Here is an 18332-nt window from a genome sequence, read left to right as displayed (position 1 = left end):
GCTTCATTTGTATATCTAGCTTCCTGTGTTTTTTTTTTTTTTTTTCTCTTTAGCAAGCTAAGCTATAGGCAAAAAGGGAAGGTGCTTAAAGCTTATCCTTGATCCTACAACTGAGGGTTTTCATTGCTTAAGTGGTTGATATTATTGTTAGTCTGTGCAGGTTCAAAACTTTCATAAAGGTAAAATTAGGGCACTAACCTTTCACTTTAAGAGGCCTGAGTTCAGGTTTCAGTTTGATTAGACTAGTTGCTGTGGGGATAGGCATTTATCTACATCACAAAAGCACCACATGATTTGGCCTGGTTGATGAGCTCTGCTGAGGAAATAGGTGAGAACAGGCAGCTGGAGACTATTGCAAGTGGCAATCAAAATGCAGTGGCAATTATGAGGAAACTTACACCATGCAAACTGCACAGTGGCATCCTGTAGTCCAGTGGTGGGCAACCTGCAGCCTCTCAGGGAAATCCGCTGGCAGGCCACGAGACAGTGTGTTTACGTTGATCGTCCACAGGGACAGCTGCCCGCAGCTCCCAGTGGTTGCAGTTCACCATTCCCGGCCAATGGCGGATGCAGGAAGCGGAGGCCAGCACATCCCTGTGGCCCGTGGCTTTCTGCAGCTCCCATTGTTCGGGAACAGCAAACCACAGCCACTGGGAGCTGCAGATGGTCGATGTAAACAAACTGTCTCACGGCCCACCAGCGGATTACCCTAACAGGCCACAGGTTGCCCACCAGTGCTCTAGTCCCATACAGCTACACATAGGTCTACACTTCCAAACCCCTGTGCTGTATAAAAAAGACATATTTGAATGACCAACTAGTCAGATTCATCCTCATTTGCCTGTCCATGTTCCTGTCTATTTGCCCACAGGCCATAGGAGGAATCACAGAGATCTTTGCACCCCAGAGTAGTCACTTGCAGAGACTGTAAAATGCTACTCCTACTAGTGAGGAAATCCAGTTTGGTAGGGTTTTATGCCCTCTTCATGCTTGTGTACTGGAGCGTGTAATGTGGAGAATCAGGCCCCACAATTTCTACTTTTCCTAATGCCCGTCTCTGTCCCTTGTTAAAAATCAGTACTTTAGGTGCACTTTCTAGGTTGCTGGTCTGTGCAGCTAGTTGAATGATTTGTTGCAAATAAATTGTCAAATTTGGTCCTTTTTAGTGTTTGAAACCGTTTTCAAATAAATCCAGATTTCTGGCACATACTCCTAAATGTTCACTGAATAGCCTCTGTCATTGGAACAGGGTGGTTGGCCCCATGTGCTGGATAGCCTGGGGCTAAGCCAGCCCTGATTGCAGAATGAACCACACCTGGGTTGAATCAGGAGCTGGCAGAATAAAAAGAGCAGGAAGTATCAGAGGGGTGGGAGAAAAAGTTGCAAATAGGTTTACAGAAGACCTTTTTGTGCCCCCCCCGTAAAGGCCCTGAATTAATAGGGAAAAAAGCTGAAGTTGGAGGAAAGTCTATAGGCAGTGAGATCTGGGAGAGACCCTGAACAAGAAGGAAAGAGACTGTAAAGGCCAGCTGGGATGAAGACTGTGAGTTTGTGTTTTGTGTGTTAATCTGGAGAGGGACCTTGAACTGCCTGGGGCCTACAGGGCCAGTATGTGTCAGAGGACTCAGTCCCCCCAAGACATCCTGTTTATTATTGGAACCCCTTCTGAACTATGAGTTCTAAAGGGCCCTGAAAAGGGGATAACAGAGCCAGGGTGCTGCAGAATGATCTCTGGCTGCAAGGGGTTGCCTGGGGGGCAGTAAGAAGCCCCTGTGCTACAGTGACCCTATGGGCTTTTTGCTAACTGGTCACTTCTTTTCTATTCATTATTTGCACTGTTAGCTGGCCAATGTAAGTCACATGATGTTTCTGCTCCCCAATTGGATGAGTGTAACTTTTTTTTTTAACAGGTGAATAAAGAATAACAAGTAACAATGTATTTCTGGTATAAATTTGCTGACGAGCATTCAAATTAAAATTTGTGGCACTCCTGTGACTCCCTCAGTTTTCTCACTTGTCTGGAAGCTGTCGGAATACTTGCAAACAATGAATAACATGATTCCATGGATGCCATCAATGTGAATGTATTTATTCACAAGAATACTTACAAATTGCTGTTTGTAATGACCAGTGCCTTGGGTCAGAGTGGACTGTAATCAACCTCCCCTCCTGGGGCTACTGGAGTGCTATTGTCCACCAAACTTTATTGGGGGGGCTTCCATGCTAGCATCCAGTTGTTGCACAGACTGCTTTCCCTGTTGTGAGAATTAGGCTGCCCCACATGCCCTGTTTTTATGTATGCTGAATACAGGGGAGCTTGCAGGTGGTTCCAGAAGCAGAAGCCATCCTAAGTATTGGAAAGGGACAGGCGTACAGGCAATGTCCTTTGCCTGAATCTCTGCTCTTCCCCACAGGTTCTGTGTGAGCCTGTAATAGCCTACTGTTGCTCCAGTCTCAAAAACCTCACCCCATGGAGCTCTGCTCCCACAGTGAGGAACAGAAATCCCCATCCCATGCCAGATCCAACCAGGAGATGCCTGGGAACATGAGCTCATAGCCACATCTCCCTGACCATTTAGAAAAACAGCAAGAGGCGCTTTGGAGTGTTCTTAAAGTCGCTGGAGCTTTTCTCCTTCCTCCAGCAGCAGAGCAGGGAACAGGTGGGAAGTGCCTTCACTCACCCACAATCAGTGTCCTCATGTTATCAGAAGTTTTGTCCTCTAAAATACAAACTCTGATCTGCCTTTACACTTGCTGATTGCCCAACTGATTTGCTCTTTGTCCTAATCTCCTTCCATCTCTCTTCAACTACCACACTCATCCTGCTGTAGGATGTCAGCCTGCCTCCATCCCTCTTTCCTTCTCTTTTTTTCCTTCTGAGCTTTCCTCTTCCCCTCCCCATTTTTCCCTCTCCACACTCCCTCATGCTCATTCTCTCCCCAAAGTTATTTTAAAAAACCCCAATTGGGATTACTTCCATGTAATAAAAATATACATAAAGTGAATCAATAGGATGTGTGCAGAACCACCAAAGCAATCACACAGTCTTGTACTTGTAACCCTTGTCCTGCTTTCACCTTCCCCACTTTCTCTGTGTTTGTCTGCACTTGTTTTGTCTTGCCTCTGTTTAGACTGAAAACTCTTTGAGGGCAGGGACCCCGTCTTTTATTTGTCTGTGAAGAGCCCAGCACATTATGAGCACTATATAAATAATAAGCTAATTTTCCTTTTTTTTTCTTCCCATTTCAGAGTGTGAAATTCAAGCAGACCTTGTTTTCTTGATTGATGGTTCCAATAGTATAAAGCCAGATGACTTCATCAGGATGAAGGATTTCTTGAAAGTTATACTAGATCAGATTGATTATGATCACAATGTTCAAATTGGCATTGCCCAGTACAGTGGCAGATATAAAAAAGAATTCAGCCTGGGTGCTTTTCAGAGCAAATCAGAACTGAACATTCAAATTCAGAACATTAAGCAGATGACAGGAACTAAAATTTTAATTGGAGCTGCACTTAAGCAGGTGAAGGAATTCTTTGCACCAGCACGCAGCAGAAGAGTAACAAGAAACGTCCAACCAGTTTTGCTGGTAGTCACTGATGGGGAGTCGCATGATGATGTTGCTGAACCAGCAGAAGATCTGAGAAAGGAAGGTGTTAATATATATGCTATCGGAGTTGGGAAAATTGATCACTCGCAGCTCACGCAAATAGCTGGCGTCCCGGAAAGGAAGTACACTGTTAATGATTTCAATGAGCTGAAGATTATTAAAAAAAGACTAGTTGGTGACCTATGCAAACCTGATGTTCCTACAAGTAAGTATAAATGGATAAGGGGGAAATTCACATTTCAATCCTGATTTCTTGCCTCTGTCCCACCTCTAGAGGTATCTTTTTTCAAATGTGTATTGTTGTTGACCATCACTGAGGACTAATAAAAGCCAGGTTTGAATTTTCAAGTGACAGCATTTATAAATCACTCCGGTCAAAATTACTGATTGGAACATGCAGGAAAAATGGTTTGTTTACATACTCCTGTAACACACAAATGGCTGCACCTGTTTTGCTCCTACTTTCAAAATAAACTAGGGGGTTGCACACTTTGTTGCTTCCTTAGGTCAAGCTCATTGCACGCACCGGGGGCTCCTTGCATTCATCTGTTCCTTCCCACAAAGTCTGTGTACTCCTCTCCTATCCCCCTCTATTTCAGGGATTCACTGCAACCCGATCCTCATGGCAGGGGCTGTCGCGCCCCCCCCCCCCCCCATGCAACTCCCCCCCCCCCCCCCCCCCAGCTTCCTCTTCTCCCCTCGCTGTTCTTTTTTTCTTTCAGTCTGAGAGAGAAGTAATTAGGTTGAAGCTGCCTTCTTAGCAGATGCCAGTTCAAAAGTTATTGTATTTCATCCAAACAGACCGAGGAATGCCATCAAGTTGACTGTAGGCTCCACGCTATGCCCAGCCAATAGAAATTCACCTTTGGGCTTAGTCAAAGTATGCTGGGATAGCTCCATGCTGAGAAGCCTTAAGAAGCTCCCTGGTGGCCACTCCTCCTTTCTTGTACTGAGCAGATCTCGGCAGAAGGCAGAAACTGGCCAACTAACCTCCACTGCCTTGAAAACCGAGCTTCTGATCCTTTACAATCACTTTCCTTCAGCTTCTATGCCTTTATGTCAAGGTTCCCCCCACACCCACCCCTGTGCTTTTTCCCTTTGCTTCTAGGGTATCTGGATCCCCGTGCTACAGCTATTCTGATTTTTAGCCTGCAAGTCATTGACTCAGAGGAGCCTCCTTTTTACTTTCCCATTGAAGAAAGGAGTTGACTTTCCTTTGCCTTGCCTGATATTTGACTCTTCACCTCCTCTTTGGGCTGGCACTTTCTCTGCCCTCACAGCCATTGTCAGAGCACTGAGCTGCCCTCTCCTTTCTTTCACTAGAACCTGGTCCTAGAGCTTGAGACTAATGAAAACAAATCTTCTCCGGCTTGGGGAAGAGTGTCACTTGCTTCCTTTTCCCTGTCTGCCTTTGTCCTCTTTCTCTGGTGTGGGGGTGCAGCTGCTCTAACACTGTCATGTAGTAGCACTGCCAGTAGCAAGAGCATAGGAAGATGTAATTGGTGGCAAAAGAAATAATTTCTTTGTTCACAAAGTGAAGACCTACCATAATTTATTCTTTTTTTTAAAATAATCTAAATTTGAATATTTCAATTTAACCTTTTAAATTGAATCATATTTTATTTACACATTGCAAATTCTTTACTTTCTTTCTACTTCATAGCTTTAAATTGCTAAAGTGGATGTTTTATACTTATTTTATACTGTTTTAAATAACTGTTTCCTAACTGTTGGAATTTGAGGTTTTACACAGACTTTTTTCAATTGAGAGATTTCACTCTTAAAATACTCATTTATGCAGAAAATGGTAATTCCAGTTCCCCATTAACCCTTACTGTGAGAACAACACAAACTAGATGTGCTATATTTACAACCAACACAATCTTGGATATATTGAACTTCCATAAGTCAAGAAACTGAAATGCTTTGACCAGGCTGTGATCCTCCATCAGCTGTTGCAGTTGGGAGCCCTTGGGACTTGTGTTCTTTATGTGGTCTTAAAATCTCTTTGATCCTTAAGCTCATATTTAGGTAATTAACCTTAGGATATTTTTTTTAAATGGCCCATTTGTATAAATAAAAGTTCATAATAACTGTGTTAATGTACTGAAAGTCTAAATAACTTCTCAGTGTTAACACAGAAGCTGTTTTGTTCTGAAGTGATAAAGATTGTCACGAAGTGTTTCATAAAAATACAAGTGCTCATGCATATATTTAAATTTAAAAGAGTAGCCTCATTGTCTATTCAGATGAGTAAAGTTAGATACCTGCTTAGATGCCTGCACAATCAGGGCTTTAATTTTCAATACTTTTATTTTGCCTATAGCAGTTTTGTAAAACTTAAATAAAATACCCCAACAGTACTGGCATTTTAAAAAGCAGCATTTATAATCAAGTGCATTATAAATTTTATTCTAAAGTTGCAATAGCACAAAATTTCAAATTAATTTTATAAAGGCTTAACTTAACTTACATCATTTATTTTTTTTAAAAGTTGTCATTTTAAATCATCTTGGTTTAAGGTGTTCCACCCTATTTGTTAGTATTGACCTACATGTGAAACAGAATTGTCAGTATGATTTCTAGGTGTATTAAATAGGCTATTAGTACAGCATCATTAACTCTTAAAGCATCTTCCAACACAGTGCACTATTTTAAAAAAAAAAAAAAAAAAAAAATTTTTTTTTGTAAACTATTGTTGGGGATGGGAAATAATATGAAACTGAGCCAAGTTCTGCTCCCATTGAAGTAAACAGCAAAACTCACATTGACCTCAATGAGAGTAAAATTTGTTAAATGGTTCAAATGAAAAAATAATTGTAACTTCAAAATACTTTTTCAGTTAATTACTGTTTGAAAGTGTTTCCCTTTTCTTTTCAGCAGAAGTACATCTATTGAGGCAAGTTCATCCCTGGAATAACCCTGCTGGTGTAAAAGATTAATTCAGGGTGAATTTGGCTCAGATATGGATTAAAGACATTAAGGACCTCGCTATACATATTCTATCCACCAGCTATTGTCTTGTTTTCCTGTCTGTATCTGACTGATTTCTACAATTACCATGATTCTTTAGCTTAAACTCTGTCCCCCTCTCTCTCTCTGTTCCTCCACCTAAATTTGTTTGTGCATTAATTTGTGAAATTTTGTTTTTTATTCTTCCCGACTGTAGCTTGTTTTGTGGATATTGTTATGGGATTTGATATCTCCTCACAAAAGAGAGGTGACCGTTTATTCCATGGACAGTACCAGCTGGAAGCATATCTTCCTGACATTCTAAAAGCCCTCACATCCCTAAGCAGTCTGAGTTGCAATGTGGGGACAAAGACACAGAGCAGCGTGGCAGTTTACCTGAACAACACCGTTACACCCATGTCTTCAAAGTTCCAATTTGACAGTGAGAAAATATGGAACAGCCTGAGAGAGATCCTGATCGACAAACCATCTCGTCTCAATGGCAATTTCCTGGAGTCACTCTGGAAAACGTTTCCTAGCAAAGCTGATGATCAAAATCGAAGGAAGGTAACCTAGTCTCTTACACTGAGACTTTGGACCAAAAATAAGTTCTTTTGTTTTAATTCTGCTTTTGACTTCCTGTGACTTCAAACTTTCTATCTTTCTTTAGGTTTTACTTGTATTTTCAGATGGTTTGGATGAAGATGTAGAAGAACTAGAACAAAAGTCAGAAGAACTTAGAAAAAAAGGTATCTTAAAGCGGACAAATATTTAAATTAAATTACTTTGGTTTGAATTAAATTACTCACCCCAAAGCTCTTTAGCTGAAGAAAGGCAGGTGAAAAAGGGACAGAAGAAAAACTAATGCCTTCCCTTTTAGCAGCCAGGATATGGAGATAGAGAGAGCCACTAATTCAGAGTGTTATGTCCTAACATTGCTTTTTGTTTGCCTTGTCATGAAGCTTCCATGCATGATGATGTGGTGTGATAACCCACAATCACCACCAAGTGGTACAAGGTCATGAAATAGTAATAGGAAAAGCACCCAATTTGCTCAGCAGCTGTCACTGGGAACAGATTTTCAAAAGGGCTGAGCATGCAGTGTCTCAGATTGTGGTGCTGATGGTTTGATTCTCAGAAGTGTTCACATGCACCCAATGTGCTGAGCTTTTGTGAAAATCTGGCCACTTATTTTGGTGCATATACGGGAGCTGAGTATTTTTTAAATATCTAGTCCTAAATGTGGGTGCTGAGCTCTCTTGAAAATTCTGGCCATAATGTTGGGATATTTGTTTTCAGTCTATTGTATTCCATTTTTGGATTTACCTCAGTGGATGATCTAGCCCAGTGAGTGTATGTTCTCTTCAGCTTTAAACTCAATTTCAGTACAAGGCAGTGTTACTTTGAAAATTAAAAACTTGCTTTCAGGTGAAAGGATAAAATATTCTGGAAATAATTGTGCTGACAGCCACAGCGGTCACATGTTCTTTGATGCTCAAGCTTCACTCAGAGAATTCATTCCACGGTTGCTACTGATTCCGGATTGCCACTGGCCCATTTATTTTCTATTAATTATGGACTCTTAAAAATAAAATGTGAAGATAAATCATGATTTTCATTCTCTAATCTTTATTTTTACCCATATAATAATCTGAATTCCTACAAGCAAGGATCCCATCAACTAAATAATTGTCTCAGATTTTCATTTGGATAAATGTTTTATGTTTTGCTCATTTATGGTCAATGTTTTAAATAGGATTGGATGCACTGATAACTGTTGTTCTGGAAGGAGCCTCCAAATTTAATGAGCTTCAGTACATTGAGTTTGGAAAAGGATTTGAATACATGACTCAATTAACTATTGGCATGAGAAATATCGCCAAAGCACTGTCCAAGTATGTGGTAAGTCATTTAGAGAAGCTCTAGTGTGTCTAGTTAGAGTTTTGATGAAGGCCCTAGTCATTTTCTTAAAGAACTGAACAAGGCTCACAACTGAACTGAGAAGAGTACAATAGTCACGGAGGGCAAGATTCTCTGGTATGTTCGGGCTGCTTTGTGCCACCACTGGTGGCACAAAACAGGCCTAGAGTCAACTTGCTCAGTCCTCTGAAGTTTCCCATTGTGTGAGAATCTTCTCATGGTACTGGAGCAGCCTGCTTAGCTTGGCAGCTGTTGGTGCAAGGAGTGTGGCTGGGGACGGGGGCGGGAGGAAGGAGTGAGGCTGCTCGAATTTAGCCTGGGACCAGCTCTGGTTGCCAGATAGCCCCAGGATCAGGGTGCTGCAAAGGCCTGCTGCACTGAGTGCTGCTCGGCCACAGCTGAGGATCTAGCCTGTAGAATGCAAGGCACAATCCTGCTCCTCCTGAATTAAATGCAAAACTCTCAATGTCTTAAATGTGCTCAGGATCAGGGAAGTGTGAATGAAAAATGAAGTTTCACGGGTTGTTTGTTCCTCTTTTCAAGACTAAAGTTGCTGAAAGGACGTGCTGTGCTGTTTTTTGCAAGTGCATTGGGGAGGAAGGTGGAATTGGACACCGAGGGAATCAAGGAAATGAAGTAAGAATGTTTTTGTGATACTTCATCTGCATTGTAATTATACGGGGGCCAGCCAAGTCCAGGAAAATGGAAGTGTTGGAGCTTTATAGGAAGACTTTTTTTATTGCCTTTGGTGTATCTATTCTCAGGGCTTGTCTACACTAAAATCCTGCAGCTGTGGTGCTCCAGTATAGATACTGCCTACTCTGACAGGAGGGATTATGCCATCGGTGTAGGTAATCCATTCCCCAAGAGGCAATAGCTAGGTAGACCAAACAACATGAGATCTATTTAAAAATAAATAAATAAATACAAATAAACTCCAAAGTTGAATTGGCTCCTAAGCCATTTAAAAAAAAAAAAATCTGAGATGAACAAACACAAAATACTCACAGCATAAATAGACCCTGTGTATACCACTGACTGACACAACCATGCTGAAAAAATATACTAGTACAGGGGTGGGTAAACTGTGGACTGAGCCATTTTAAGCCGGCCTGCGCGCCGCACCATGTGGCTGTGCCCTGCTCCAGCAGGTTGCTGGGTTGGGGGCCGCACCATATGGCTCCCAGAAGCCGCAGCATGGCCCCACTCCAGTTCCTATGTGCTCCAATGGGAGCTGTTGCAGAGCTTCCTGGCCGCGCCTCTGCATTGGAGCTGGAGAAGGGACATGCCACTGCTTCCGGGAGCCACTTGAGGTAAGCACTGCTTAGAGCCTGCACCCCCGAGCCTCTCCCCACACCCCAACCGCCTGCCCCAGCTGTGATCCCCCTCCCACTCTCCAAACCCCTTGATCCCAGCCCAAGGCATCCTCCTACATCCCAGGGCCACATCGGGGAATAGAAATTATATGGTGGGCCATGAATACTCACAAAATTGGGGTTGTGGTACAGGAGGGGGTGTGGGCTCTGGGGATGAGAGGTTTGGGGTCTATCCTCTGATCCCACTGAGGAATACCTAAAGAAACTACACCATCTGCTCAAGAAATTCCCAGCTACAGTACGGGAACAAAGCTACATGGACACACCCCCAGAACCCCGACCAGGGGTATTCTATCTGCTACCCAAGACCCGGAAACCCTGGACGCCCCATCATCTCAGGCAATGGCACTCTTACAGCAGGATTATCTGGCTATTTGGACTCTCTCCTCAGACCCTACGCTACCAGCACTCCCAGCTATCTTCAAGACACCACCGACTTCCTGAGGAAACTACAATGTATTGATGTTCTTCCTGAAAACACCATCCTGGCCACCATGGATGTAGAAGCACTTTACACCAATATTCCACATGAGGATGGACTACAAGCTGTCAGGAACAGTATCCCTGATGAGGCCACAGCACGCCTGGTGGCTGAGCTTTGTGACTTTGTCCTCACCCACAACCACTTCAGATTTGGGGACAACTTATACCTTCAAGTCAGCGGCACTGCTATGGGTACCCGCATGGCCCCACAGTATGCCAACATTTTTATGGCTGACTTAGAACAACGCTTCTTCAGCTCTCGTCCCCTACTGCCCCTCCTCTACTTGCGCTACATTGATGATATCTTCATCATATGGACCCACGGAAAGGAGGCCCTTGAAGTATTCCACCTGGACTTCAACAATTTCCACCCCACCATCAACCTCAGCCTGGACCAGTCCACACGAGATCCACTTCCTGGACACTACAGTGCAAATAAGTGATGGTCACATAAACACCACCCTATACCGGAAACCTACTGACCGCTATACGTACCTACATGCCTCCAGCTTCCATCCAAGACACATCACACGATCCATTGTCTACAGCCAAGCCCTAAGATGCAACCAAATTTGCTCCAACCCCTCAGACAGAGACAAACACCTACAAGATCTTTTATCAAGCATTCATAAAACTACAATACCCACCTGGGGAAGTGAGGAAACAGATTGACAGAGCAAGACGGGTACCCAGAAATCACCTACTACAGGACAGGCCCAACAAGGACAATAACAGAACACCACTGGCCATCACATACAGCCCCCAGCTAAAACCTCTCCAGCGCATTATCCACGATCTACAACCCATCCTGGAAAATGATCCCTCACTCTCACAGACCTTGGGAGGCAGGCCAGTCCTCGCTTACAGACAACCCCCCAACCTGAAGCAAATACTCACCAGCAACTACACACCACACCACAGAAACACCAACCCAGGAACCAATCCCTGTAGCAAACCTCGTTGCCTACTCTGTCCCCATATCTACTCTGGCGACACCATCAGAGGACCCAACCACATCAGCCACACCATCAAGGGCTCATTCACCTGCACATCCACTAATGTTATATATGCCATCATGTGCCAGCAATGCCCCTCTGCCATGTACATTGGCCAAATCGGACAGTCCCTCCGCAAAAGAATAAATGGACACAAATCGGACATCAGGAATGGTAACAGATAAGCCAGTAAGTGAACACTTCAATCTCCCTGGTCATTCTATTACAGATTTAAAAGTCACTATCATTGAACAAAAAAACTTCAGAAACAGCCTTCAAAGAGAAACAGCAGAACTAAAATTCATTTGCACATTTAACACCATTAATCTGGGCTTGAATAGGGACTGGGAGTGGCTGGCTCATTACAGAAGCAGCTTTTCCTCTCCTGGAATTGACACCTCCTCATCTATTATTGGGAGTGGACTACATCCACCCTGATCGAATTGGCCCTGTCAACACTGGTTCGCCACTTGCGAAGTAACTCCCTGCTCTCCATGTGTCAGTATATAATGCCTGCATCTGTAACTTTCACTCTGTGCATCCGAAGAAGTGAGGTTTTTACCCCAGAAAGCTTATGCCCAAATATATCTGTTAGTCTTTAAGGTGCCACCAGACGACTCCTTGTTTTTGTAGATACAGACTAACATGGCTACCCCCTGATATATGATTCAATGACTCTTTTAGGTGACTTAGGGCAGGTCTTCACTACGGCGGGGGTCGATTTAAGATACGCAAATTCAGCGAATAGCGTAGCTGAATTCGACCTATTGGAGCCAACTTACCCCGCTGTGAGGACGGCGGCAAAATCGACGTCCGCGGCTCCCCGTCGACGGCGCTTACTCCCACCTCCGCTAGTAGAGTAAGAGCGTTGATTCGGGGATCGATTGTCGCATCCCGATGAGACGCGATAATTCAATCCCCGAGAGATCGATTTCTACCCACCGATTCAGGGGGGTAGTGTAGACCTAGCCTTAGAGGATTCTTTTATAATTCCTAAAACAATGGTTCTCAAACTTTTTTCTTTTTGTGGACAACTTGAAAATTGCTGAGGGTCTCAGCAGACCACTTAATGATCTTTCCAAATGTTGTTTGTACCGTTAGCTAACTATTGTAAAGCGCTTTGGATAAAAGCTCTATATTAAAAAAATCTTAATTATCGATTTTTGTTCTACAAATAAAAGCACACAACTCCTATTTTAATATCAGTAGTCTTACCTTTCTAATGCAATGGATGTTTCCTCTCTCCTTCGCCGTGGCAGCCCCCAAGTTGGGGCTGGGCAGGAGGGGGGGTCCCCCCTGCTGCGGCAGCCCCCAAGTTGGGGAAAGTTGCCTATTTCTCAGGCCACTGCAGCCTTGCATGTCCCAAATTCCCCCCCATCCCCTCTTCTCACCCCACTGCCTCCTCCCACCTGCCCCCTATTCCCTCCCCAAGGCCACCACCTCCACTAATTAGGTGGGTGGCCCTTCATTCTCTTGTGTGCGGCTGCCCAGGCACACACCTTAGAGGGAACTATCCATGGACCACCTGAATGGAGCTCGTGGACCACTGGTGTTCTGCGGACCACAGTTTGAGAATCTCTGTCCTAAAAGAAGTTGAGATATTAAGAAATTAAAATGATTCCTCCCTGTAGGTTATCCATTTATCCTTCTTTGCTGAACCCATTTCTCCAATTTTTTTTTTTTTAAGAGTGCTTTGAATACAGTCGACAAAGGAATGAAATTTGCAATGTACAAAATAAAACTGCCTTTTGCAAAATTTTAGCCGTTCCTAAATAAAGTACTGTGTCAGGACAATCCTTAATAGTTTCACCTTTTTAAGCGAAGAGAATTTTAGTATTAATCTTTACTTTTTTCTGTCTGAATTTCAGGGATCTAAAGGTATAAAAGGCAGTCGAGGACACTTAGGAGAAGAGGGAGAGCCGGTAAGTTATAACATTTGACTACATTTTACTAAGAAAAAAATACTTCAAAACTTAGTGCCCATAAAGACCTTTTTGGGGGTCAGTATTTAAAAAAATGTAATAACCTGATGGGGAAGGGGGGATTTCCTAATCTTGATACCAAATAAATCATTCTGATAAAATGGTTGGTTTTTTTTTTTTTTTTTTTTAAATCTATGAAGATTCAGCACTTTGTCAATGTTTAATACTCTAGAATTGTAGGTAATTTAGAGTTCCTTCTCTTTTAGAAATAAAAATAATAATAAAAAAAAACTTGGGGATCTCTTGGAGAAATTTTACATAAATTCTTGATTAAAATCCTGTTGGTCTACATGAGAATTCTAGGCTTATATTTTTTCCAAATATTAAGAAATTAAAATAATTTCTCCCTTGGTTCCTGCCTCAGTGCAGGAGTTGGACTTCTAGACTTCTCCAGGTACCTTCCAGGCCTATATTTCTAAGATTCAATAAGCAAAGGGAAAAGAGAGAAACCTGATTTTCAGCAAGTAGGCAGGCAAGTATTTGCATGTGAACTAAATACGTACATGTAAAGTATGTGTACAAACTGGTGCACACACATTCCTATACAGGTGCCTATTTAGTTCGGAATTTTATCTAGCAGTGTGTGTAAATAATATCCCCAATAGTATGCAAAGTAGGCACGGATTTGCATGCACCTTCACTATTGGACCCATAGTATGCAGTTATGGAATCTTTGCTGTCTGCAAGCTGCTGAGACAGAGCACATGGCACAAGAAAGACACTAGGAAACGTTTTCTACTAATATGCACCACTCCATTTATAAATAATTGGGTTTCATGCCTTCTGTGTTTCCATATACACGGCTTGATTCAACATTCAATTACTCCAGTGTGTAACCCATGGAGTTACATGGGCATAAAACTGAGTAACCTAGTGGTGATTCAGGCCCAATAAAAGGAAACAGTATTTTCAATTCTGACTATTTGTTTCAGATTAAGAAACACAACAGATAGGATGGATTATATTTGTGCTTTTTTCCACTCTCTTAAACCACACCTGTTAATGGTGTGGCTCCTGAATTATCGCTTATAGCGGAATGTGCTTGGGTGCACTAAGACAGAAAATACCAGCACAGCGCATGAATGTGGTCTGACAAGTAAAACACTAGTAGAACTGCATGAGTAGCAACATGAGAAATACACCGGAGACACTGTTCTAGCACTTGATAAGAGGCGAGTTAGATTGTATTTAATGTCTAATTTGGGATCACGATACTATGGAGCAGATTCACGGCCCCACTTGCTTTGCACTGCTCAGGTGGGGCAAAGGGAGTAGACTCTCCCCTCCTCTCCCCTTGGAGAGTCCCACAAGGGTGTAGAGCCAGCATAGCTTCTGAACTGCACCACACTCCTGTGTAACTGAGAGCAGAATTTGGCCTTTGGACTGTGCTCACTGAAAAAAACATGGATTGATTATTTTTCTTGCCCACTGGGCCTAGGCCTTCATTGCAGCAACACCCTCTTCCTCCTCTGGCTCTCTTCTCTTCCCACTCCCCCACCCATCCAGCAGGAACCCTCTAAGTAGAGTACTATTAAGAGCAGGATGAAGGAAAGTGCCCCACTGCTATCTGTAGTGGAGGTGAGCAACATTAATTGTCAATTTGCTTTTTCAATTCAGAACTTTCTTTTGCATTATGCAAAGTGATTACACTTGGTATGAAACTCTTATATAACTATCAGACGCTTGTAATATTTTGTAAGCACTCTGGAGAGAAACTACAGTGGTTTTAACTGCACAAGCACTTAGCTCAATCTGAGTCTGCTCAGGCTTCTGAAACATGTAGCTTATGTGGGGCTTTCTCAGACATTTACCATATTCATTAACATACACGCTCCCTTTCTAGTATTACATCATCTCATGAAATTAGTCGTCCCCTGATCAAACATGTGATCACTCTCCTTACAAACTTCATATTTCATTTACTAGGCAGGATATACTGAGATGTGTTTTTCATTCTCTCTCTTTCAGGGTTCAAGAGGACTGCCTGGACCAATGGGAGAGCAAGGGAATAAGGGATGTGATGGTCGTACAGGTCCTAAAGTAAGACTCTACTGACTTTATTTTAACTCAGCAAAATGTCTTTGCATTTCTTTTTTGTTTATCTCATTCAAACAAATATTTGTTGTAATTCTTTTCAGGGATACCAAGGAATACCTGGTGAAAAGGTACAGTACTGATGCTTATTTTCTGAAAAACTTTGTGTTGATTTGACTACAAATCAGGTGAGATGGCTGAAAGCATAAATAAAAAATGAAAGTGCATTAAAGGAGGAGGAAGAAAAGAAAAGATATACCCTCACCTTCATATAGACACATTGTCTTAATTCATCTTCCCGTGTAAGTATCCTTAAGTTTGAAGATCTTTGGTATGAGCCTGGTGCTGTTTAAAGGCTCGATCCTGTGGTCTTTACCCAGGAGTAGTTTTGTTGACTCCCAAGAGAATAGAATCTGATGCTAAGTGATTCTTGGATTCATCACACTGCAAATTTATTTTTGTTTAATTCAGGGCTTAGGGATTCACTCTTGCTTCCTGCAGTAAGAGTGTAAAAACTTACTGTGACCCCTTGTGCCTAAGGCAGCCCTCACTGGAAATGCCAAGGTCAGGGCAGGCTGCAAAAAGGAAAGCAGATTCTCCCAAAGACTGGTCGTTAACACCAAAGTAAATTCTCCAACCCATCACAAACTGTGCTTCTGATCCTCCTCCACTGGTTATCAAGAAGCAAAAAAAAGAAATCACACAGCCCCCTTTATTGCATTCCAGTTCTCTGGCTCCCAGTCAGCACCTAGGTCCAGTCCAGTGAGTTATTTTAAAACTCTGCTCACATATACAAAATGTTCCTCTGACCCCAAAGGGCCAGCCATGTTACTGGGTCAATATAGGTTTGGATCTTACCCAAAATACCATGCTGCCAGCCAGTCTTTTAGTGTGTCAAACTAAAGGTTTATTATAAATAGGGTGACCAGATGTCCCGATTTTATAGGGACAGTCCTGAGTTTTGGGTCTTTTTCTTATATAGGTTCCTATTACCCCCCCACCCCCTGTCCCGATTTTTCACATTTGCTGTCTGGTCACCCTAATTATAAAGAAAAAAGAACAAGAAGAGAGTTGTAAAATGGTGAAGCAATCAAATACATACAGAGACGTCAACGTCCATATATTGGGTTCTTAGCAGTATTGGTAAGTTTGCTGCCTTGAAAGTCTCTCTGGAATACATCCACAGCTTGGATGGGTCATTCAGTCCTTTGTTCAGAGTCTCAGTTATAGAAAAGTTACTGCAGAGACCAGAAGCAAGATTGAAGACAAGAAGCAGGATTGAAGACAAAATGGAGATGATGATGATGCAGCCAGCTGCCTTTTAAATTTCTTTTGTCACGTGGCTTGTACCACTTTTGTTCCAAACACAAGTTGTCCAGCACAGGCCATGGAAAAACCTTAGTTCTGTCCATAGGCATGCCCCTATATGCCTTGCTGAGTCATAAGCTGTCTTCCCTGGTTCCTTTCAATGGGTTCATTGTACAGTCAATAGACGTTGATGGGCCATCAAACAGGCTAGGCAGTGCTGATGCCAATCTGTCTGGGGTGTCACCCATAAAAACAGCACAAGTTTTGGAAATAGAGATATGCCTTCATATCTATAACTCACAATACAAAGGTGATACAAACATATAAATAAGATTATCATACTTGGTCTCTTTCCCCTCATTCATTTTAGTGGTCACTTTAACTTTGGAAGGCTGGACCCTTAAAGTTGACCAATAGCCTGGAGCATCAAAGGAAAATAAATGCGCAGATGCACTATTTTAGGTCCTCATTCTGCTCCTGTTCAAGTCCATGATAGCCAGGGACTTCAGTGAGTGTACTACTGGGCTTTTAATCCCTTTTAGCCTGTTTTGAGGGTTGGACATAGTGTCTATTCTACTGTTGTACTTAGGGCAGATGTAAGAAATGAGATATTAAGCATTAATTTGTATATTTTAAAATCTGTGGATGGCTTTGGCTTCCATGGTCCGCTACGGGAGTTCACATGGACACCATCTTTGCTGGACTGAGAGCACATCCTGGTTATTTAGATCACTGGGTCTTATATAATCCCTATCACTTTTGTTACCTCAGGGAGACGACGGGGACAACGGGATTGATGGAATTAATGGAGAGCAGGTAAATAGTTTTGCTTCTCATTTTCTGTTGACATCAATGAATGTTTTTTAAAACATGAAAACATTACTACTTTTTCTTTTCATTAAGGGATCACTTGGGTATCCAGGAAAGATGGGAGAAAAGGGTGACCCAGGCTACATGGTAATGATTTTTATTATCTTATTTGGGCAGGGTTTGAATTTGAGAGCAATCAGATAGGTATCTCATGAGGCAGTCCCAGTGAAAAAAACTTTAACTAAATACCTGGAGAGGGGAAATGGTTTGATACGTCAGTAAATTTGTGGTATTTCAGCTTATTAGAACTGGCATCAGAACACTAGTCATAATTCGTGTTGCATTAGAAATGGGGCGATCCATCTCTGCATAATCTCTAAGGTATTGTTTTGCTTGAAAATGTCCATTGTAAAGTTGTTCCATACAAAGTGTTTCTACTTCAGAGGTGTTAGAACAAATGTAGAATCTGAAAATATCACTTCTTGACACCAAAAAGCTCCCCTTTAGGGCCAGAATTGATCTATATTTAGTGGTAAAAACTCCATTAATGCAGAGTTAAGGTTATTTGGTGGTATGTCGTCCCTTGCAGAGTGTTGAGCTGAGCAAAACTCAAACATCTGAAAAGAGGGAAATGCAGAGTTGAGGTTGCATGGGCAAACTTATTCAGCATTGTGCCCCATAACAAACACCGCTTCATTCTGCCAGCCTGATAGTCCACCTCCTTTTACAACCCATACACTCTCATTTAACTCTGCATTAATGGAGTTTTTTGCTATTTAATTTCCTAGTTTTTTTTAATCAGGAAAAATGTCAGTAGTCATTTGAGCAGTTGTACATACCAGGTCCTGCAATCAGTCGGCA

At 42.4% G+C, this 18332-nt stretch overlaps 1 protein-coding gene across 1 annotated transcript in view; it reads left to right on the top strand.

Annotated features, from left to right (window-relative positions):
• The window catches only part of LOC135873797 (collagen alpha-6(VI) chain-like), a 111592-nt gene that overhangs the window by 30132 nt on the left and 63128 nt on the right, over positions 1 to 18332 (top strand). The window contains exons 10-19 of the mRNA XM_065398414.1: positions 3250 to 3816; positions 6781 to 7130; positions 7234 to 7312; positions 8320 to 8465; positions 9027 to 9119; positions 13206 to 13259; positions 15288 to 15359; positions 15458 to 15484; positions 17433 to 17477; positions 17565 to 17618. Coding sequence (XP_065254486.1) covers positions 3250 to 3816; positions 6781 to 7130; positions 7234 to 7312; positions 8320 to 8465; positions 9027 to 9119; positions 13206 to 13259; positions 15288 to 15359; positions 15458 to 15484; positions 17433 to 17477; positions 17565 to 17618 — 1487 coding nt within the window. The remainder of the gene's footprint in view (positions 1 to 3249; positions 3817 to 6780; positions 7131 to 7233; positions 7313 to 8319; positions 8466 to 9026; positions 9120 to 13205; positions 13260 to 15287; positions 15360 to 15457; positions 15485 to 17432; positions 17478 to 17564; positions 17619 to 18332) is intronic.

This window comes from Emys orbicularis, chromosome 2 (genome assembly GCF_028017835.1).
Source record: "Emys orbicularis isolate rEmyOrb1 chromosome 2, rEmyOrb1.hap1, whole genome shotgun sequence".
Classification (NCBI taxonomy): Eukaryota; Metazoa; Chordata; order Testudines; family Emydidae; genus Emys; species Emys orbicularis.
Note: the sequence above shows the minus strand (reverse complement) of the source record. Positions and strands in the feature narration are given on the sequence as shown.